General features: G+C 41.9%; 1 protein-coding gene across 1 annotated transcript in view; it reads right to left on the bottom strand.

Annotated features, from left to right (window-relative positions):
• The window catches only part of NPAS3 (neuronal PAS domain protein 3), a 250929-nt gene that overhangs the window by 60231 nt on the left and 165823 nt on the right, over window positions 1-24875 (bottom strand). Inside the window, exon 7 of the mRNA XM_018565151.1 lies at window positions 529-703. Within this exon, the coding sequence (XP_018420653.1) occupies window positions 529-703 (175 nt within the window). The remainder of the gene's footprint in view (window positions 1-528; window positions 704-24875) is intronic.

Raw genomic sequence — 24875 nt, 5'->3', positions numbered from 1 at the left:
GAGAATAGTTGTCAACTATTCTCATGATCAATTAGTTGGTTGGATCCCCTAGAGCTCTCTTCCACGCTGGGAGGAGGGCACAGCAAGCAATGGGCAGTTGCAATAGCCAGCTGGCTATTGACTATTGCAATTTGAAATGGCCAATAGCAGGCTGGCTATTGCACCAGCCCACTACCTGCTGTATTTACATTCAGCTGCTGTCTGCGGAATCTTGCTACCGGCAGCTGTCATTCCCTGGCTGAAGCACGTCACACGGTTTACTTTTTTTTGGTGACATTTGATTAAGTTCTATGGGTACAGCGTGGTGCAAGGCGATTGAACCACATCACATCCCGCTGCACTGAAAGATTTTCAGCTCACACCACTGCAAAGTGGTGGTGTGAGCTGTGCTCCTCCGTGACGAGGCAAACTGCCTTGTCTTGCGTTGGGGCTGCGCTGCAAAAAAATGGCCAGTGCATCCCCAATGCATGTGGTGGGAATGGGCCCTAATAGTTGCCAAATAATCATAGGCTCCTCCATCCAACTTACCTGGTTCTGGAGTCTCTGACTGTGAGGATGAAGATGCTGAACTGGCACCATCATCATTGGCACTCTGCGAGAGAAGTCCACGGCCTGGAGGAAGCTTCATGCCAAGTTGCTCAGCCGTCTCTACGTGGTCTCCTGGGTGAACATAATCAAACATGCTGCTTCCAGTCAGCTCCACCTGCAGAGAATAAAAGATCATTATAGACTTTGATGACAAAACAAGAACTCACAATCAATAAAACCTGGCTGCGACAACAATGACATTAACAAAAAGTGTATATTTGTTTTAGACCATCATAAAGTAAGCAAGATATATATTTAGTTCCACATGTGTCTTGAAAACCAGGGGTAGACCGTATGCACTCAATGGGACTCCAGCATGTTGGGCAAGATGTTAACATATGATATGAAGCTCACTGGGTTTTCACGGGTACCCTATAATGGCGGTCCCTACAAATTGTAAATCACGGGGTTTTGGAAAAGATTTGGTGTCTGGAACCGGAATAGGTGTAGATATGTTCAGTGCAGATATGGGAGTGTGGGTTAGTGTAGTTCTGACTAGAGATACAAACTGTGCATTAACCTAGCATTGAAATCAGCATCGAAAGCTACTAATACATGAGAAAAGGTTACACCTAAAGAATGTCAATCAGCACGTATGCTGACCTGCGGTTTCCAATGTTGATAAAAGTCATGGAGGGTCATTATATCTGAAAGGATGAGTATTTTATATATACATAAAATCTCTGAGTGAAAAGTCAGATCATTTAGAGAACTGTCACTGGGATAGTAAGTCCTGCATCTTCAAACAAACATGAGACTTCCTATACTGCACTCATAAGCATGCCTGCACCAATTCAGAAGAATGCCTGCACCAATTCAGAAGAATGCCTGCACCAATTCAGAAGAATGCCTGCACCAATTCAGAAGAATGCCTGCACCAATTCAGAAGAATGCCTGCACCAATTCTGAAGAATAAATATTTTAGCTACAATGGTAAAAGGAATACTAAACATTATGTAAGCACATATAGAAAGAGATACTACAGTATGTGAGATAACATGTATAGATACCTAAGCAGAGATAACATGTATTGAAACATGTATAGATATCTAAGTAAAACCTACGTTTTATGACCATTAGATATCTTTAAGGAGAAGAGGTGGAGGAAGAGGCATATCCATTCCTACATATAGCTGACTGTCCAGGAGTCCAGATAAAATACACACTGCAGACAGTCTGTTCTTAACCTTTGCATGATTTAGAATGCAGTTCTTGATGGCCCATTGCCATTAGCACTTAAGCATGCTCACTAAATATGAAGATAGGCTAATGTAAAGAGCATATCCCTCTATCAGATATACCAAAATGTACAATTAAATAGTTGTGACCCCAACATAATAAGTTACATGACACAGAGCAGCTAGGGGTGCATGGAAGCCCTGTTAACAAAGTAGGCTGTGCGACTGCATCACTGCATAGCAACTACAGAGGACAGCAGAGTGGCCATGTTATTAACACCAATTTGACACACACAATAGTGATTTTAGCATATTTTGCTGCCCTTTTTGTGGCCAATAGGAGGTTTGATCAAAGAGTGCAGAAAATGTTCCATCGCCAACTGGAACAATTGACTTGTATGCGATGTATGAATAGTCGTCTATTGGTTGCTATGGATTACTGCAACTGCTAATTGATTAAGGCCACTAGTATGCATATAATAATCAACAATTTTGATCTTGCCTGTGCTTCTCCATTAAATCAAGTTGAAACTTTTTGTTTGTTTTTCAAAATATGAGAACATTTGCACCTGTTTCTATGTATAGTTGGATTTTTAAGTGAAACTTGGAGTTGATGAGGCTTTAAGGCTTTGAATTATATGGGGGCTCTAATATTCCAGGTACGTGGCACAGTGCTGGGTTATCATGGCATACTTGATTAAAACTGGGACACGCATGAGGGAAAAAGGTGATATAAAGCACCACTGCAACATTACGGAATCTATGCTTCTTTCTCTGTATCTGCCTTTATTAGGTCTGTATATTTCTCCACTTGGCTCGTAGTTATTAATTTACAGAATCAACGCTGGGAACAGCTTTTGTGATCTCATATTAAATTTCCCCCTGAATCCGCCCTGTGGCAAAAATTACTCACATCGTTAAAAAATATTTAATTAGGCTGCAGTTTATAGCGGGCTCACAAGGGAGATGCCAGAATTAATGTGATTTGCATGAATTCCAGAGCCCTTTTTTTCCAGGCAGAGAAGAGTTGGGAATTGGGTTTTTATCGAGGTCGCTGACACAGACAAGGACAGAAACTCGTGAGGTATACAGAGATGTCACACAATGAAATCCCACGGCATGCCTGAGTTTAAAGCACAGATTACTGACTCTGCACTTTAACCCACCTTACTGCTTTGCTTAATACAGCTCTGACCCAAGAACACACAGCTTTGTCTCTGTATCCCAGTCTGTGATTTATACGCTGTTGTTCACCACAAACCCTGCCCCACCCCCCCTTTAAATTAATCCGAACTGATATCAACAGGCTGTAGTGATGACCTTGCCTTCTACATACTGCCAAATAATTGACAGCCGACTGCCAGACTTTCACTTATAAACCTGTGACCCTTTCATCATATTTCCTCCGTTCGCAGTCAGTGGCAGCTGTGTCATGGGCCAAATCTCACCTTCCTCCTATATTGTCAGGCATTCTCAGTGCAAGCTGCCAAATGTCCATCTATACAAAATGACAATACCAGCTTCCTGTTAAGGTGCCAGATAGTCAATTTGCAGGCAATGGACGTGCCAATCTCCACCCTCTCCAAACTGTAGACCTCCAGACCTCACCTGTAGACGGAGACAATGTCAAAGGTTTTGCCAGTTGTTCTGCCCACCTGGTACATTGGGTGGAACCCTGTACTGGCTCTTTCCTTTAGCCCGGGCGTATAATCACTGACAATAATGATGAAATGCATGAATATGAAGCACAGAACAGAAACAAATCAAGATTATTATTTCATTTTTGTTTAAACAGGCAATTAATGGCGGAGGAGAAATCATAGAGTCCATGTGACAAGCACAATGTGAGCTGATTGGTGGGGAAGAGAGTGGTTGCTAAGCGACAAGTAATGGAATAATTGAAGGAATACTCCTTCTACTGTTAGACAGGTTTAAAAATTGATAGGTTAAACAACCAGCTACATAAACACGTATGTCTCACAATTTATCAGGATTATTTAGGCGAAACCCTTAGGGAAGCTAATATAACTAGAACAGACATGGTTTTGTAGCAAGTCATCTTCTCATTGTAAACAGCAATGTATTAGGAGAAGCTTGTGCTATCCCAGGAAAGTGCAGTATACATTTATTAATCCAAGATAATTTTGTTGTTGTTGTTGCATAAGATGCTATATGTATGTAGATTACCCATCAACGTGAAGGAGGAGACGTATCTTTATAATGCATGGAGGCTTTATTGTAAAGTTGTTAAGTAATAAGTAAAGATCCAGCAAAATAAAATAATGCTTATGGATGCATTGCAAATCATTACGGAGATCAGGGTGAAAAAGTGCAACAACCCTGTGCAATCCATCAGAATTGTCCTTTACTGATCTGGCTTTGATGGTCCACTACACTTTACACATCATTATTGCTGTCTCACTACAGCCTTATAAATTTACCAAAGCTAAACTCTAAGAAGATACAAAAGCCACCATTTAATCCTTTTATACACTCACTAGAAATCATTAACGGGGTGTATTCATAAAACAGCTCTGTGAACATCTGAGTTTTAGATTCATATTGCATTATGGTCACTAAATGGAGCTGGGGAAGATACACATTTCCTATGCTCCTCTTTTAGATTGCAAGCTCGCATGAGTAGAGCCCTCCTAACCATCTTGTCTTGAATTATATTGTAACTGTACTGTCTTCTTTTATGTTATAAAATGCTGCAATAACTGTTGGCTCTATATAAATCCTGCATAATGATAACTCAGATGTATATAAATACACCCCTAAGTGTATTTTATATACAACAGTTACCTGAATCTTGAGTCTTGACATCAGTAATCCCATGCACAGCAGAGGAGAGGGAAGGACAGCACTTCCACATTTCAAGTCCCTAACAGGGAACATGCTTACAGGAGGGGAGGCAACAGGTTACTCCAACATCCATGGTCTAATGATGACCCCTCACTACCAATTTACAGGCTGGGGTGGGACATGGACCAAGCTGTATTTCTTTAACTGTCTCAACTAAGTCTGCAGAGATGTCCAGTGCATGGCTGTGCTGTCTAGCAGAGGTGTCTGGATTACAAGACCAGCTAAAAATAATTACTGGTGGGTAAAATAGTTAACTGAATATGTACATATCTGTCTGCCTGTCATCTTCAATATTTAAGCATTGCACATAAGCTGGTCATACAAAAGGTCAAGATTGTCAAACAATACTTTTTCAGGGCCACCATTGGAAGATTATATGCAGCCTGAATAAATCTGTATGCAAATATTCAGTATAATAAGAAAAATTGAATTTGTAAATTTGTCTAATTTGAAAATAGTTTTGCTGATTGGTGAAGTGCTAATATTCTTGTGCATGAACTAATAATGATCACATTGACAGATTCTAGGAGACAAGCATCACAAAGGCCCAGCCACAAATAAGATACGGTAACTTGGCGCACTCCACTACTTCCTCATAAATGGGAGGGGGGGTCGAACACATAGTAAATGGAGGATGTGCATGTCGAGTGAAGCAAGGATCAAACAAAGGTCTTATGATTTGTTTTTGAACAACCAGATCCTGCTGAGCTTTATGCTGCTTACACGCAGGGGGAACATACTGGCAAGTTAGGCTATTCTGATAATAACTGACCCACTGGCAAGGAGAAAATGACTCCCTGACCAAATGATATGTGTTTAGCAATAAATAGATATTTAACAGCCAGGAGACAAATAAAATTTAGCATTATCGTGAACCCATTTTCCAATGTATTATTAGGATCCAACAACCCAAGAATGAACAAACAGCAAAATCTGCTGATGTACGCTTAGATTCACATGTTTACCTATAGAGGAGAATAAACATCATGTATGGTTAAACAACTACTTTTTTAAAATATAAACCCACATACAGAATAGCTCAGGGATTGAAGGAGGGAGGGATTCGGGCATTAATGTGGCGCACTGGTCCCCTCCCCAAATCCAATTTGTCAGTAATCTGGTGGTATTTGAACCCCTTTTGTTGACCTCTTGGTAATGCAACGGAGATATTTCCAAACAAACCAACCATAGGTTTCTTGACAGAAAGCCTGATGTATCAAAGTGTCATAACTAGTATTAGAGGAGTTACATAATCAACCACCAATCAGACCCTATATGCTTGAATCTAACTCAGTGCTGGACAAATGCCAGGAGCCAGGTAGCCGATGCTCCTTAAAATTTATAGCTGGCCCCTAAGTTTTGAGGTTTTCTCTAGTTGTTGTCAATGGAGCTCACTCATAAAACAAATCCTGCTGGCTCCTGGATTGGACATACTGGCACCTGAAATCCATATTAATTTGTCCACCCCTGATCTGACTGGAGATACATTAAACAGAGAGCAAGGCCTATACCTAGCTCAGACTTCAGAAAGCAGAGTCACCCATCCAACACGTGGCCATAGTGAATTACATAGCATTCAGGTTAAGGTAAATATGGTGACTTTCTGACTTCAGCAAAGTTGCTGCATATCGTGGATGGTGTAAACCAGGGATGTCCAAACTCCAGCCCTCCAGCTGTGGTGAAACTACAAATCCCATGAAGCATCTCTCTCCAGGAGTCCTGTCTGTGAGAATCTTGCAAAGCCTCATGGGATTCATAGTTCCACCACAGCTGGAGGGCCGCAGTTTGGACATCCCTGGTGTAAACAACAGGAACTGCGGGCATGTTGTCAGATGTATATGTTAACATATAGAAGATCACAAGCATATTCTTCTCTACAATGTAAAATGGATAATATCCTGCATCTATTTTAATTTAGAGAGATTAGAAGACCAGCTGCAAATCGCTAATAGTTCAGTGGGACGAAGACAATCTATATAAGCACCTTTTTCCAAGGTCAAATAGTTCTGACATTGCATCTTGTACCCAGCCTTCTACTTCAATGGCTAGTTTCTTTAACAGAAGCCAGCGTCTCCTCCTCCTCCCTACAAGAAGTGTCAGGAGGAAAGTGCTGGAACACGACCAAAAGGAAACATACATATTTCAGAAGTGCCGTTTCATTAGAAATCTCTTGTTGAGAAATGATTTATATCAGAGAGGGACGGAACTTGGAGTCTGGACAAAGGCATTATGGGATGTCAGCGTGTGGCAGCAGTCATCCTTCTCTTGGGATGGACAGTGACATATGAGAGGACCTGACGGTGACAGGGGGATTTAAAGCTTGGTGACAGTCACCTCCCACCCCCTCTCTCAAATTAAGCCTTTTATTGCCAGAAACACAAAAGTATGTGTACCTGACATCTATGTATTACGAAGACGTGACACCCCCTCTGTATTATGAGGACAGGAGGCCTTTGCAATGTATTATAACAGGAAAAAAGCTAAAGCCATTGATGTCTGTATAAGCAGAAGGCACCAAGTACCCATAGAGAACTTTAACATGCTGATGGGATCCGAGGTATGTGCATGTACTCTTCAATTATGAAAAAGGACTAGTTCAGGCAATTAGGGTTCTCTCTCATAGATGAGCCATCTACTGACACGTCCCTTGCCTTTTAGGTAGTATGCATGGTGTTCTTAATGGCGAAGCATTAGTAAGGGCTGTAACATACTCTGCTTGAGCCTGTTCCACTTAACAAGTAGAAACATGTGAGCCCCAGTCACAGAGGGGTTAAATTGCTTCCCAATACTCGCAGTCCTCCCCTCTATAGGCTGCATGTATTGACTCTCCTCTCGCAGGCGTTTAGTAATTCACGCTGACTGTTTGTCTTAATATTGCTCTCCGTTTTGCAGTACATGGGAATTATGCAGTTTAGATGTCTGTATATTAAAAAAGGATTTAATTAAATCTGGTGCCAAGAACACCCCCCAGCACACTCGGATTCAGGCTATAATTGCATAAAATGTGACTTCCCACGAGTGCAATACCTAATTCCTCAAAAAGAGACAAAGATAGCGACATAATCATTGAATTACAACTTTTTACATCTGTTCAGCTTGTCGGCATATAAATTCTGTTGTTACAGAGAAAGCTGTAACAGAAATTAGAAGGGTCCATGTTAGAAGGAATGCTGGCCTCAAAAAGAGACTTGTAAAGCAGCGCTGGCCAGCAAAACAGTGAAAGGAATAAAAGCTGGAATAATTGTATTGAATTAAATGTATCAGCCTACTAACATAACCTTCTTCAGTATAAAAATATGTATGTTCCTATGGCAATAGATGCAATAATGCGTGCAATAATAAAAAAAGGGCTAAAAATATATTAACGCAAATCAGTGTTGGAAGATGAAGGCATACTGAAGCATCAGAAAAACACACAAGTGCATTTTTGATGGACAAAAAAAAACAAAAGACATACCTCATTGGGGGGGCAAAGTCTGCAAGTATAGTGGGGGGCACAGTTCGGAAGTACAGTGCTCTCAGGAGACTGCCAGGCCTCTATGATTTGTTTAAAGGGTAACACTAAATAAGTTATTAAATAACAAGCCAGTAGCTGGTCTGCAGCTGTTTTGCTTTACGTTCGGGTTTGGCCAGGTGTGCGGTTGTTGTACAGGATTACAGGAAGGACACTGTTGCTGAGAAGAAGAAAGGATTATACTTACCTGTGATTGGAGTCCTTCATTCAGCGGAAAGCTGGCATCCAATGAACAGAGGTCATGATCTTTGTATTGCATGTATCCAGGAGGTTTTGCTTCACTTTTTTGTCCAAACCAGCCGGCTTCCTGTCTGCCATTTCCCTGCCTTTTTTTTCCCAGGCACAAATTTATTTGGGGACATATGATATGATATGGTATGATATGGTTTATATACATCTTTGTAGTGTGGGCTTGAATCATTACATCAGTGCCTATTTTTTTCCATATGTTTATGGTTCTGGTTATGTGCAGTGCCACGTCTTTATTTTTATATTAATGACAGGTGTTTATGTAGCGCTGGCAATTTATGCAGCACTTTACATTCTGTATAGTGAAATCAACCCCAGCCCTCAAGGAGCTTACAGTCTAAGGTCCCTAGCACACATGCTATGTGTGTTATAAATATACGTATAAGTATACAACATATACAAATATATGAATATACTTAGGCTAATTTTTAGACAGGATCCAATTAACCTACTAGCACGTCTTTGGAGTGTTTGAGAACATATACACACTAGGGCCAATTTGGACAGGATCCAATTAATCTACCAGCATGGTTTTGGTCTGTGGCAGGAAACCCATGTAAGCACAGGAAAAGCATGCAAACACTAAGCAGGTAGTGTCCTGGCTGGGACACAGAGTACTCCAGTGCTACAAGTTAGGACCACTGAGCCACAGTGCTGCCCACAGCCACTGTGATCATATAATGCAACACTGCAGAACAAATCATGCATGTCTCTTTTTTTTTTTTTTTAAACCCAGTGTGTGCTATGCAACAGCACTTTGGATGGGTACTAGAAGGCACTTCGGTGCATATTTTACCAACCTTTACTGTAATGCACTCATATAAATAGGCCCTAAGGGTTTTCAGTAACCAGGTTAAAGGAAACCTGCAATGAGAGAAACGGGGAGGCTGTCATTGTTGAAATGCTCCGAAAATGTTAGTTGCTTGGTTGTCATACTGATCCGATGCTTACAATGCTTTCCAAGTCACTGTTCTGGGACAAGCATAAAGGAAAATCAGAGTGATGTCAGTATTCCTAATCTACATTTCCTGTAAGCGAGTCAGAAACTACTGCAGCCACTAGATCAGCAAGATTGCAAGGGAATCAGCATTTGCAGAGGAAAAGTCAGAAATGTCAACCTCCACATTTTTCTCACCACAGGTCACCTTTAAGGACCCAGGACACTTGAAACGTAAAAGCGCATGGATGTATTTTAAAAACAGCGATTTTAGCTTGAAGGAGGATGAGAATTTCCTTCCTTTACTTCATTTAAAATTCGGTTGGCAAGCTATGAAAGCGTTCAATCAAATTTTAAAATGCTCCCCGTCATTTTAAGCACCATCTTGGCATTTTAAGTGATGTCAACTTTACAAGAGTTCGCAACCACTATATGGCTTCTTGTTCAAAGCTGTGAGCGCTGTAAAAGCTGAGATCAACCCACAGCGCTTCAAACACCTGAATAAACTACCGTTATACTGGCATAAAAAGCATTTGAGTGCCACAACCCATACTGGCAGTTGTTTTGTTGTGAAGTTTCTCTGCATCGCCCACATATTAGAAACTGGCTATTGGCTGAATTAAGAAGCCAGCACCATTTTGAAAGAGCCGTTGAGAATGAGCTAGCATTGACAACAGAGACACAAGCTGGCCATACAAGGGCACAATCTATGTAGTTCATGACCTACCCAAACAATTCACTCACATTATGAGGGTTATGCACACAAGGGTGAAGAGTTTGGAGAAGACAGAAGTGAACAATCTAGGCCAATATAGCTGATTTGGAAAAATTCTCCAATTCAGCTCACTTTCCAGTTCAGCTATATTGTTCCCTTCTCCTGCCTTCTCCAAACTCTTCACCCTTTTGTGAATAACCCTGATAGTCAGGAACAAAGAAGAAAGAGAAATGATGGAAAACAAAAGAAATGTGCAGTTGTCACCATAGGTTACTTTCTAATGAAGACCCTTGCTCCAGTGACATCCATTAGAGGTAGAATTTGCCCTCATTTTTGGGAGATTTCAATGTACTTCTTGTTGTGTTTCTAGGACAGGAGGTACACTTAAATATTCTTAAAGGGGACACAACAGCATGACAGATTTCCTAAGCCTTGGCTGAAGTCAACTTCAAAATAAACCTGTAAGAAAAATATGGGGCAGCCATTGTTGATTACCTCCTAAAAATGCTACTTGCCTGTCTGTTATTCTGATTCTTTGGCTTCTGGAACAAGGATGGAAATTCGGAATCAGAAAACCTTATGTGCATACTTGTTCCAGGTCAGAGACTCCAAGTATTGAAGCAATAGGGTCAGTGTGACAGCCAGGCCACTTGCATTTTTAGAAGGAAAGGGAACTGATGGAAGCCTCTGAATTTTTCTCATGACAGATTTCCTTAAAACAAGCAGACTTGTATTTGCATAAAACCTTTTTTTGTGCATCGGCTACCTGCCTCCTGAGATTTGTCCAGCCCTGACATCATTCAGTGAGAATGACATGGTAATCACAACAGAATTATATTTATGTCAGTCTGAATAAACTAATAGATTGCACTTTGCACGTAACATAAAATCCTTGGAAAAGAACCCACTAAGCTTTGCATGAGCCGCAATATAATGTGGAATCACAAGCCATCATGAAGCCTCAGCTAACAAATGTATTCTGCTGCATATATAATTAATATCTTATTTGGTAAGAGTGATGCATTAATGTGCACATCACATTCCTACCTATTAGCCGTCAGACATAAATCTTTGGTAAAATGGTTCATATATATGTGTGTATGTGTGTGTTACGCTGGATGATATATGTGTGTACAGAGTCGTCTCTGGCTGGCAGTCTAACTGTTTGTTTTCACACGCTGAGCTGGGTATAATATTCTCGGCTTGAATCTTTATTACCCATCTGGCACAGCCCGTGCCTAGTATCATTCATTCCATTTACACAAACAAATATCAGGGCTGAACATCGACTGCACAGGGGCTGAGGGAAGATCACCTTCCAGCCTCCTCATACTGAGAATCTCCCCCACCGATGGAAGACCAGGTGGGCAAGAGGTCAAGAGGAGAAAGTGCAGAGGGAAAGGAGAACAAGCAAATTAAAGGCAAAGAGGGAGGATAGATTTAAAAAGGTGTAGAGGGAGAAATCAGAAGGAGCTGGTAGCAATAAAAAGAACCACATTTTCACACCTATAAACTACCTAAGACATGTCTGACCTGAGATTATGCTACATGGAAATGATATAAATGAAAGCCCATACATCCATTTTATGAGACACCTGGATGTTAAAGAGCGATAGCAAGTAAGGGTACAACATGAATCTAGCTTTTGCTAGTTTGTTTGAGAGAACTGGAGCTAGCTTTTTTTGAGCTGGTCCACCTCAATCAAACCCATCTTAAAAAATTAGCAAGGTTCACTAAACGCATTCTTTACTTGGCTTTACATATGCAGCAGTTCTAGAATATATATTTTACTGTTCTACAAAGCTTGCTAAAATTAGTTCCATCATCTAAATAAGGCCTGGGTATTTCCAAGGATGTTTTCACCTACAAATCTGACCTTAGGTACTTGAATATTCATAGATTAATGACTAAAGGTTGTTTATGGATCCGTGACAACAAATAAAGGTGAAGTGGCAACTGAAAATGATTATACAGGATTTATATAGTGCCAACAGTTTGTGCAGCACTTTACAATATAAAGGAGACATAACAGCTACAATACAATTCAAGACAAGATAGTTAGGAGGGCCCTAAGATAGTTAGGAGGGTCCCATGCAAGTGATACAAGAGGTGGTAGCTGTGTGGGAATGAGTTGTTTGAGAGAGTAATATTTTAGCGCTTAGGTTAGTCAGAGATAGCTGGACAGGTTGGGGTAGGGCATTCCCGAGGATGGGAGTGACTCTGGAGAAGTCCTGGAGGCGAGGAGAGGAGTTGAAAAGGGAGCTAGAGAGCAGGAGGTCTTGAAAGGAGCGGAGAGGATGCTTAGGGTGATACTTTGAGACGAGGTTGTGGATGGCTTTGTAAGTAATTGTTAATGTTTTGAATTTTATTTTTTGGGCGAATGGAAGCCCATGGAGGAATTGACAGGGGTGGGGGTGCGGAAACGATAGTAACAGAAAGAGATGCTTTTCTGGGAGAATATGAAGAGAGTTTTCTAAGGAATAATTTTTAGGAAGGAGCTACAGATAAGGAAACAGGTGAGGAATGAACTATAGCTGGTGAAGGAAAGACTGAGGTAGCTATAAACACTAGAACCAGAGTGTGAAGTGAACTGATAATGAGAGGTGAGAGCAAAAAAAGAAATCAGACCAAAAAACGAGAAAAGGTAAATGAGAAGTAATAGGAACAGATACCTGGAAGTGAATGGTAGAAACTAATTTGACCCCCTACTCATCATGACTTAATAGTACTTCATTGTTTCCAAAGATAAAGTTATATAATAAGGATAAATGTGGGACCCCCACCTTGAGATAGCATGCTGTGACTGGTCAAGTGGTGGCTTAGAGAATCTTCTATCTGCATGATATAGGGTAACTTCTGGAAACAATAAAATCCTGTGAGTGCAGGATCAAAGTGATTTCTTCTGCCTCCTCCAAGTTTACCCGATATTTACTGGAATGTTCAAAGCCTCCTAGGGTTTCAAGCTTAATGGAAGTAGTGAATGATCCTTGAGATTCCTGAGAGATGACCCGCTGTGACCTGTTTGTTACTATTTTTCTCCTATGGGGGGGTGTTATATTTATATGTAAAAAGAGTGAACAGAATTGATGATCTAAACAACTTGGTATGGGAATACAACACAAACTGGCTCATATGCAGTAACTTATAGCAACTAGATTTGAAAAAGAACATGAGCTCATAGAGAACAGCCTTGGTATGACAGTAAGTACAGATCAGGCAGTACTGGCATCAGCGGAGGGGTGTTGATAGAAGGTGAAGAAACAGTGATAGAATTACAGGAAGCATAACAGCAGAAAGGCGGGAGGGAAGCTGCTGCCTTTACCACTGAGTGAGTGCAGCTGAGCTTTTCATTTCGCTGTGAGCCCTGCGGTCTGTTTAGAGCAGGTCGATACACTTGTCTGAGGCAGAGAATGGATTAGCACATCATTCATGCAGCAGGCGGGAGGCGCTACCCAGGGCGACAGGGACCGAAAAACTGAATTACAAAATGTGGTGGGGCAGAGGGCGTATGGGGCAGATCACATGGGACAACTGGTAACCAAAAACGTGCTTGATTTGGTGAAAATGCGCAACACGTACAGGTCTACCTTAATGCATTCCGTGGAATCCCAACGTCTCTGCATTGGCTATAACTTTTCTGATGACTAAAACTAGAAAAGTACGGTAAGAGTATGGCTTTAATAAAGTACACAAGATTTTTTTCTGCACATCCTTAAGTCAAATAACAGCAGCATATCAGTCATGATTGACAGTTATTATTAATAACTAATCAAAACATTTTCAAAGAAAAGTAAATTTTCACACAAGTTCCTGTGTAGAAATAACGAAGGTATTCCCTCTATTCTGAAAATATAGTGGCTTTGCATTTTACAACCATGAGTCCGAAGTGCTTACATGCAATGTCACCCAATCCACCACAATACCCGAGCTAAGAAGGGGAGATGGCCTCTCCCCATCTCAAGCTAATCACTACAGGCACATCACATCTCTCCATCCACATCTCAGCCTGACAGATATGAAATGTTGAAATAAAGGTATAGCAGTATAGAGACATAAAGTTAATACTTAAGCTTCAAGAACATATGTAAAAATGCACTAACAGGTAATGTCCAATGGAATACATCACCACACTTGTATTCCACTGCCACGGTGGCTGATGGGACTTTTAAAGAATCTATGAATGGATGACGCAAATGTGTGGATGGAGCCATGCCAAATTCAAGAAAGAGGAGTAGACTGCGGGGAGAAGAACCCCACGATTCAGGAAATTGGGGGTGGGAGGTGGGGGTTGAGATGTGTCCATGTTTCATGTTACATCCTGAATATAAAGTGCATCACTAGTTGGACTTTTTTGGGTTTGGACAGCACTTGATATCATCACTAGGATATACATAATCTGTGCTGAGAACAGAGCTGTGGGAGGGACACATCAGGTCCATCCACTACAAGCTACCTGCAGAAGACTACAGGAGGGGGCAGATACAAGACCAGTTACCCTGCACAAGGAGAGAGAGCAGCAGTGACTGGTCTTTATTACAGGAAGTTCCTGCACCAATGGAAAGTTTCACACTGGATTACTGCACAGATCTGGAAGAAATACACAACACACACCAAAATCCAAATAAGAATACACAAATTAAGACACATTTTCACATATCCTGGAGTTCAGATTTAAATGTAAACTGTCAGTTCACAGAATAGGTTCAGAAGAAATGTTTGTGGTCTGAGGACAAGTAAAATGGTTCCCAGTGGTCTTTTTACACTAAGTTTCATTGCAATCGAAGCCTGGCGGAATATTCCACAGTATGCAACAATAATAAGATATCAAAACACCTCCAAGCAACAGTCAGTTTGTGAAAGAATGAGACAGAGGATTCAGCCTGCGAAAGCTATCTGTCTATAGCAGAGAATTGGTTAATGCATTGGTGAGCTGCCCAGCCAGATTACCTGCCAGCTCTGTGCACACACAGCCAAACGGAGGGACAATGAGGTTTCCTGTTGACATCTTTAATATTAGCTTCTCTAACTAACACCAATGAGCAGGAGATGTCACAGGGATGAAATATGAATTACTGCATCCAACATGTGCTCATTTATCAACCGAGGATGGAGGCGAGGGAAGTGGGAGGGGGCTGGCAGGAATAATATTTAGGAATGGGGGATGATTCAGCTCTTGTTCTGCTTTGACAAGTAAAGAGCCTTGGGGAGGAAACAATGGTACGCAGTAAAGAAGGCTACAGACATAGAAGAATTATCACCTGTACATTAACGTCACAATGGCAGGTAACATACAGAAAGATTGTATACTTCCAGATACATGCCAAAAAGAAACATCATATAAAAAATGTAATTAGGATTGCCTACACATGTACAATCCAGAGTCATCTATGATCATATAAACATTAAACATGTACAGAAACATGTCAAAATGTCTGCTCATGTCAATTCATTCTGAATTGAGAAAGCTAGTCAGATGACCAGGTAAACATCTTTAAGAAAAATACAGGAAATCCAGTTGCCTTGATTTAATTTTTACAGATATACCATGACTTGGATGAATGAGAACTTTTACAGGCATGCCAACGCTGGCTGAATGAGGGAAGTTTATCGATTCCCCCATCCATGCTAAACAGCATGGATGGGGGAACCCCTGCTGCCGGCTATTGTATTCAGTGGCAGCTGAATATAAGAACAGTGTCTGTGATGCAGGCGCTGCTCGACTGAGAGTTTTCAGACCGGTTCCTCTTCAGTCGACTTTTGTCGCGTGAGGGGTTGCTCAAATTTTAGCCATTTAAGGTGGAATTGACCAAAAATGGAGAAGTGTATGGCCAGCTTAAGTCTATGACCAGCTTCTCCCTTATCAGGCAGGCTTTACAAATTCATTACTGGGCTTATTTACCATGATCATGTGCAAGGTGAGGTAACCCACAACACCGTTTAACATTTACAGCAGTCAGTACAATTAAAATATAATTACTGATTTAATAAACTGTTCAGTGTATTGCATCAGTATCTATAATGTTTCAGCACAGTGCCCTTGCAGCACTGGGGTCTCCCGTTTTTACCCGACCCATAATACTATCTGCATGGGGGTTCCATTTGTGCTTGTGTGGCTTTCCTCCCACACCCCAAAGACATGCTGGTGGGTTAATTGGCTCCTCTCTAAAATGGTCCCCAGTATATGCATGTTTATTTATGCATGTGTGATAGGGACCTTAGAGTGTGAGCTCCTTGAAGGCAGGGATTGATGTGAATGAAAAGTATGTAAATCGCTGCGTAAATTGTTGGCGCTATATAAATACCTGTAATAAATGAATGGAATTCAAATGCAAAACAGCCCAGCAAATTGCTTTGCGGTCTTCCATAAGCATTTGTCATCAGCTGTGTAGCCACGCTGCAACGAAGGGGTTAAACGCCCCCAGACAGCAATTACCCCTCCACGCCTGGGTTTCTGCCACAAATACACCTGTCTCCTCCCCTAAGCAAGAGAAACACAGGAACCTTGACTCTGGAAGTCAGGCCCTGCGCCGAGTGATAAGATTCCCTGGGGATCGCTGCCATTATCTCTCTTCAGCACTTGGACAGCTCCCAGCCATTGGCGGCCATGTGGCCGGCTCTTCTAGAAGGGAGGGGAGGCTTGCAGCCCCTGAGAAATCAATTTCCTCGCCTGCTCCCCTATTTGCTTTTCAGAATGCCCTTGTCGGACGCGCACTGAGACATGTGAGCGTGGCTCACTGATAATACAGCCAGTGAACTGTGTCCTGGGAATTGTCCGCCCCTCTTCCTGGAGCTCACAATTTCCTCTCTCCCGCCTCAATCTCTGCTCATCTCTCTCCATTCCATTAGCATTTCTGCCAGATTCTTGCTTAAAGTAAGCGAACAAGACAAATGTTTGCTTGCATTCCCATAAGCAACAGCACAGATGTAGCTGTCCCTGTTTTCCAGGTGACAGTACTGGCAGTTGTGGATTTGCCCCTGGAATAATTTTGTCTCAGCAATTGTTTCTAATTATCATTAACAGCCTGATCCACCTTAAAACCAGATTGTCTGTGTGTTAGGCTCAGCTGACATTGCATACTGATATGGAAAGGATCTTAAATGAATGTTTTTTAGACCTATGATTAATAAAAACCCTACCCTTACCGTAATATACAGGGGTACGGGTACTCCTAGAATGAGATCCTAATAGGTTGGACTTGATGGACTAATGTCTTTATTCAACCTCAAATACTATGTAACTATGTACTGTGTTCTGTAGTTCTCATGCAAATGGGCATAAAATACACTGTGTTCAGATCTGTACGGTGCAGAGTTTTATACAGATCTGAATGCAGCAGTATTGTATGCTATGGGCCCATTCATACAGCTGCATTTCGGCCTGTAGCATTTAGCTGTGTAAACTGAAACAAGAAAAACCTGCGTCCATGGTCTGATTTTGACTGTTTTTACATGGTATGCGTGCATAATATTTTTGCAAGCCTTTACATGTGTAACACATGAATGGACATGGCCATATGTGCTGCCACTGCTCGCTAGTTAAGGTGGAAGTAAAGGCAAACCCCCCTGGAGCTTTTAGCCATAATGTGCTAGTATGCACATTATATTAGCTTATTATGGCAGACTTACTTGTCAAAGCAATGCCCTCCAATGCTGCACTGCTCCCTCGCCAACACTTTAATCTTTTCGCCGGTCTTTTTCCAGGTTAGGCATCTTCGTCCTCTTGATTGGCCAGCCGACATGATGTAACTCCTACACATGTGCATGGGAGTTATTTCATCTCGGCATGCTGGGTTTGTGGGATAAGTTGCGCATGTGCAGCTCAGCATACAGAAAAACAAATGCTAAAAGTTAGAACAAAACTTTTATGGCAGATGAGACTTACACAGTGTCTTCTGCCATAGAAACCCTACCAATCAGCAATTTGTTTTTTGGGAAGCTTCACTTGCACTTTAATTCAGGGCCAATGGGAGACGTAAACATAAACAAAGAGTAGGCAGCGGCACAGTCACAGAATGACCTTGGCTTTCAATCATCCAGAATAAATAAAGGCCGAGGTCATTCTGCCTTTGTGACGCTGCTGCCAAGTAAATGACTCATAGCAGATCTCGGGGGGATGTAAAAAAATGTATAGAGCCTCTACAGCTGCCCACACAGACATAAGCGTGTGTATGTCCATATGGGTTAGGATACACTATATGAGTTAGGATACAATATATGAGTTAGGATACACTATATGAGTAAGGATACAATATATGAGTTAGAATACAATATATGAGTAAGGATACAATATATGAGTTATGATACACTGTATGAGTTAGGATACACTATATGAGTAAGGATACAATATATATGAGTAAGGATACAATATATGAGTAAGGATACAATATATGAGTAAGGATACACTATATATGAGTAAGGATACACTATATATGAGTAAGGATACAATATATGATACAGTTGGGATACACTGTATGCGTTGGGATACACTGTATGTGTTAGGATACACTATATGAGTAAGGATACAATATATGAGTTAGGATACACTATATGAGTAAGGATACACTATACGAGTTAGGATACACTATATGAGTAAGGATACACTATACGAGTTAGGATACACTATATGAGTAAGGAGACGATATATGAGTAAGGATACACAATATGAGTCAGGAAACACTATACCAGTTAGGATACAATATGTGAGTTAGGATACACTATACAAGTAAGGATACATTATACGAGTAAGGACACACTATGGCACTATACGAGTTAGGATACACTATATGAGTGAGGATACACTATACGAGTAAGGATACACTATAATAGTTAGGATACAAAATGTGCATTAGGATACACTATATATGAGTAAGAATACACTATATATGAGTAAGGATACACAATATGAGTAAGGATACACTATATACGAGTTAAGATACAATATATAAGTAAGGATGCACTCAATGAGTAAGGATACACTATATGAGTAAGGATACAATATATGGGTTAGGATACACTACATGAGTTAGGATACACTATATATGAGTTAACATACAATATATAAGTAAGGATACACTATATGAGTAAGGATGCACTCAATGAGTAAGGATACACTATATGAGTCAAGATGGATACACTGTATGAGTAAGGACATACTACATGAGTTAGGATACAATATATGAGTAAGGATACACTATATGAGTAAGGATACAATATACGAGTTAGGATACACTATATGAACTAGGATACAATATATGAGTAAGGATACACTGTATGAGTTAGGATACACTGTATGTGTTAGGATACACTATATGAGTAAGGATACAATATATGAGTTAGGATACACTATATATGAGTAAGGATACACTATATATGAGTAAGGATACACTGTATGAGTTAGAATACACTGTATATGAGTAAGGATACACTATATATGAGTAAGGATACACTGTATGAGTAAGGATACACTATATGAGTAAGGATACACTATATGAGTAAGGATACACTATATGAGTAAGGATACAATATATATGAGTTAGGATACACTGTATGAGTTAGGATACACTATATGAGTAAGGATACAATATATATGAGTAAGGATACACTGTATGAGTTAGGATACACTATATGAGTAAGGATACACTATATGAGTAAGGATACACTATATATGAGTAAGGATACACTATATGAGTAAGGATACAATATATGAGTAAGGATTCAATATATGAGTAAGGATACACTATATATGAGTAAGGATACACTATATATGAGTAAGGATACACTATATATGAGTTAGAATACAATATATGAGTTAGGATACACTATATGAGTTAGGATACACTGTATGAGTTAGGATACACTATATATGAGTAAGGATACACTATATATGAGTAAGGATACACTATATATGAGTAAGGATACACTATATGAGTGAGGGGATACACTATATATGAGTAAGGATACAATATATGAGTTAGGATACACTATATGAGTAAGGATACAATATATGAGTAAGGATACACTATATATGAGTAAGGATACACTATATATGAGTAAGGATACACTATATATGAGTAAGGATACAATATATGAGTAAGGATACACTGTATATGAGTTAGGCTGGGCACACACCTTACAACCATCGCAAGACTTTTGTCTTGCGATGGTTTTAAGGTACTTAAAAAAACGTACGATCTGCCTATCTTGCATAGGCAGATCGTACTTGCGATGATCACAAGCCACGCCCCCTGAGGATACACTATATGAGTTATGTTGTTATTTTATCTTTTAAATGGCTATTCATTTTGATCTTGTTATTTTTTGCTGGGGTTCCGCTATAACATGCTAAAATAATTTCAACTGCTACTATCATCAATCTTATTACATCTGCAGCTTTTTTTTTTCCAATAACACCAGATAACCCTGTCATGAAGGTCCTTGTTCAGGCACTAACTGTCACAGGGTGACAACGCTCTAACTCTGGCTTCCAGTTGTGCTCCTTTGTTGTCACCCTGTCACCGGGGCTTCCGATAGAGATTACAAGTGGCAATTTCAACACATATTAGACACGCACGGTTCACTATTGTCACCATCAGGAAAGCTGCCCTTAGAAAATCTGGAGTACATGCATGTAGACAGGAAGTGGCATCAAAAAGGCTGCGGGAGATCAGCAGCACTGGGATGCACCCAAGTGTAACAAAAGGCACAAACAAGAATTTTAGTTGTAAAGCAGAACTCCAGGAACAACTGTGTTCTAGCCGACCTGTGACAATTAAACTGTCACAGGTCGGCTCAGTAGATCGGGAAGTGAGTGAACACATACCAGCACTCGCTCACTTCTTGATCCTGTCCCTGCAGAGAGCCGTGACTGTAACTCATGGCCCCCTGCAGGGATTCCCCCCTCCCCTGTCCGATCCGTCAGCGCTGACTGGAGGAACGGACGGGGGAGGGGGCGGGTACAGCTGGCTCTGCCTCTAGATAGGCAGAGCCAGTTGTCACTCACGCAGCTGGGTGGATCCAGACAGTAATGTTGGGATCCATCCCGGCTGCAGCGTCTCAGTATAACGTGAGCTGTAGCTCGCGGTATACTGAGCTTAGGGTGAGCGGAGGACGCTAGGTTGTGTCCTCCCGTTACCCTTAGGAGAACTATGGGGAAAAAGCCCTGACCCCGTAGTTCTCCTTTAACCCTTGCAGTAGGGCTACCCCCACACTGCAAGAGTTAAGTGCTCATTTCTGTCTAGGTGCTAAAAAAAGTTATACTTACCGGAACTGCAGAGCAGGCTGGCTGCTATTCTGGTCCCTGAAGCCTGTCTCCTCCTCCACTGCAGGGATGGTATGACCCTTGGCATCCTCACGTTCTGTACACTGTGTATAGATTGTGATCACTCAAGGATCCTTAGGCCGCTGCAGAGGAGGGGAAGAAAGGCTCCATAGACTAGTCTAAGGGTAAGCCGGCTGCGAGTTTTGGACGAGTATAACTTTTTTTTGTTAGCACCTAGTCAAAAACGAGCACTTATCCCTTTCAGTGCGGGCGTGGCCCCACTACAAGGGTCAAGAACACTTTTGCCCGAAGTTGTGCTTTAAAAATGGCAATAGCTGATGATACACAGAGTTTTCACAGACTGAAAGTCATTTAGTTAGGGTTTACATCTACATGAATAAAATCATTTGTTCCTCTCCTTTCACCTGCTATACAACAATAGGAGCTCTAGATGAAGAGTGCACACCATAGAATGAACGGACAAGGGAAGTTATGAACTATTGCTATCTCTCCCTACTAGGTATAAATGCTAAATACCAAACAAAAGGTAACAGGGTGAAAGTAAACGCTTCCTTTCAAGTAGTGACAAATGTAACTGCTTAAGATGCTCACTGCAATCGTTTTATCAAACACGTGGAAGCTGTGTGTGACACTACAAAGACTTCCCACCTCCCTGTCACACAAGTATCACTTTAATTACATGTGTTTGTTAGACTCGTCATTTGTACCTTTCATGAGCAGATGAAAAGGCTGAGCTTTAGTGGGAAGGGAATTGAAATGCATCACAGATTGCTACAAATGTAAACACTGAACGGATCTGCTCACACAATCCCATTCACTGCATTCCGATCTGCCAATCCCTAATCAGACCATGGGAATCTCCTGGATCCACATTCGCCAATCCCTAATCAGACCGTGGGAATCTCCTGGATCCACATTCGCCAATCCCTAATCAGACCGTGGGAATCTCCTGGATCCACATTCGCCAATCCCTAATCAGACCGTGGGAATCTCCTGGATCCACATTCGCCAATCCCTAATCAGACCGTGGGAATCTCCTGGATCCACATTCGCCAATCCCTAATCAGACCGTGGGAATCTCCTGGATCCACATTCGCCAATCCCTAATCAGACCGTGGGAATCTCCTGGATCCACATTCGCCAATCCCTAATCAGACCGTGGGAATCTCCTGGATCCACATTCGCCAATCCCTAATCAGACCGTGGGAATCTCCTGGATCCACATTCGCCAATCCCTAATCAGACCGTGGGAATCTCCTGGATCCACATTCGCCAATCCCTAATCAGACCGTGGGAATCTCCTGGATCCACATTCGCCAATCCCTAATCAGACCGTGGGAATCTCCTGGATCCACATTCGCCAATCCCTAATCAGACCGTGGGAATCTCCTGGATCCACATTCGCCAATCCCTAATCAGACCGTGGGAATCTCCTGGATCCACATTCGCCAATCCCTAATCAGACCGTGGGAATCTCCTGGATCCACATTCGCCAATCCCTAATCAGACCGTGGGAATCTCCTGGATCCACATTCGCCAATCCCTAATCAGACCGTGGGAATCTCCTGGATCCACATTCGCCAATCCCTAATCAGACCGTGGGAATCTCCTGGATCCACATTCGCCAATCCCTAATCAGACCGTGGGAATCTCCTGGATCCACATTCGCCAATCCCTAATCAGACCGTGGGAATCTCCTGGATCCACATTCGCCAATCCCTAATCAGACCGTGGGAATCTCCTGGATCCACATTCGCCAATCCCTAATCAGACCGTGGGAATCTCCTGGATCCACATTCGCCAATCCCTAATCAGACCGTGGGAATCTCCTGGATCCACATTCGCCAATCCCTAATCAGACCGTGGGAATCTCCTGGATCCACATTCGCCAATCCCTAATCAGACCGTGGGAATCTCCTGGATCCACATTCGCCAATCCCTAATCAGACCGTGGGAATCTCCTGGATCCACATTCGCCAATCCCTAATCAGACCGTGGGAATCTCCTGGATCCACATTCGCCAATCCCTAATCAGACCGTGGGAATCTCCTGGATCCACATTCGCCAATCCCTAATCAGACCGTGGGAATCTCCTGGATCCACATTCGCCAATCCCTAATCAGACCGTGGGAATCTCCTGGATCCACATTCGCCAATCCCTAATCAGACCGTGGGAATCTCCTGGATCCACATTCGCCAATCCCTAATCAGACCGTGGGAATCTCCTGGATCCACATTCGCCAATCCCTAATCAGACCGTGGGAATCTCCTGGATCCACATTCGCCAATCCCTAATCAGACCGTGGGAATCTCCTGGATCCACATTCGCCAATCCCTAATCAGACCGTGGGAATCTCCTGGATCCACATTCGCCAATCCCTAATCAGACAATGGGTACCTCCTGGATCCACATTTCTCAATTCCTAATCAGACGATGGGTACCTCTAGGATCCACATTTCTCAATCCCTAATCAGACAATGGGAACCTCCTGGATCCACATTTGCCAATCCCTAATCAGACAATGGGAACCTCCTGGATCCACATTTGCCAATCCCTAATCAGACAATGGGTACCTCCTGGATCCACATTTCTCAATTCCTAATCAGACGATGGGTACCTCTAGGATCCACATTTCTCAATCCCTAATCAGACAATGGGAACCTCCTGGATCCACATCTGTCAATCCCTAATCAGATGATGGGAATCTCCTGGATCCACATTCGCCAATCCCTAATCACACCATGGGAATCTCCTGGATCCACATTTGTCCATCCCTAATCAGACCATGGGAACCTCCCGGATCCACATTTGTCAATCCCTAATCAGACGATGGGTACCTCCTGGATCCACATTTGTCAATCTCTAATCAGATGATGGGAATCTCCTGGATCCACATTTGTCAATCCCTAATCACACCATGGGAATCTCCTGAATCCACATTTGTCAATCCCGAATCAGACGATGCGAAGCTTCTGGATCCACATTTGCTATAATGAATCTCAAAACTTTTTAACAACACCAATGTAGTTACATAGTTACATAGTATTTGAGGTTGAATAAAGACATTAGTCCATCAAGTCCAACCTATTAGGATCTCATTCTAGGAGTACCCGTACCCCTGTATATTACGGTCCCTTAAGAAATCGTCCAAAAGTTTCTTGAACAATTCCACATTATTTGCTGAAATCACCGCCTGTGGCAGTGAGTTCCAGACCCTAACTGATCTTACTGTGAAGAACCCCCTTCGCACCTTGTGCTGGAATTTTTTTTCCACCAATTTTAGGTTATGGCCTCTAGTTTTTGTAACGGAGTTAATTTTAAACAGTTTATCGCTAATGTTGCTACCACCATTAGTTATATATTTATATAACATGTGCCTCTAGTGCACACTGTGACACCTAGCGCATGGTACCAGATGTGTGCACTAGATGCGTTGCGATTCATTTCCATGCACTACTTTTTTTGCACAGCAATGAACAGTATTGTGGTGCTGTGTGTTGTGCTGCAACATATGGCCACCGGGGGGGGGGGGGGGGGGTGTGGGGATTAC

The sequence above is a fragment of the Nanorana parkeri genome, unplaced genomic scaffold (assembly GCF_000935625.1).
Source record: "Nanorana parkeri isolate BGI_ZX_2015 unplaced genomic scaffold, ASM93562v1 scaffold819, whole genome shotgun sequence".
In the NCBI taxonomy this organism is placed as follows: Eukaryota; Metazoa; Chordata; class Amphibia; order Anura; family Dicroglossidae; genus Nanorana; species Nanorana parkeri.
The sequence above is the reverse complement of the archived record's forward strand: the minus strand, read 5'-3'. Positions and strand labels throughout refer to the sequence as shown.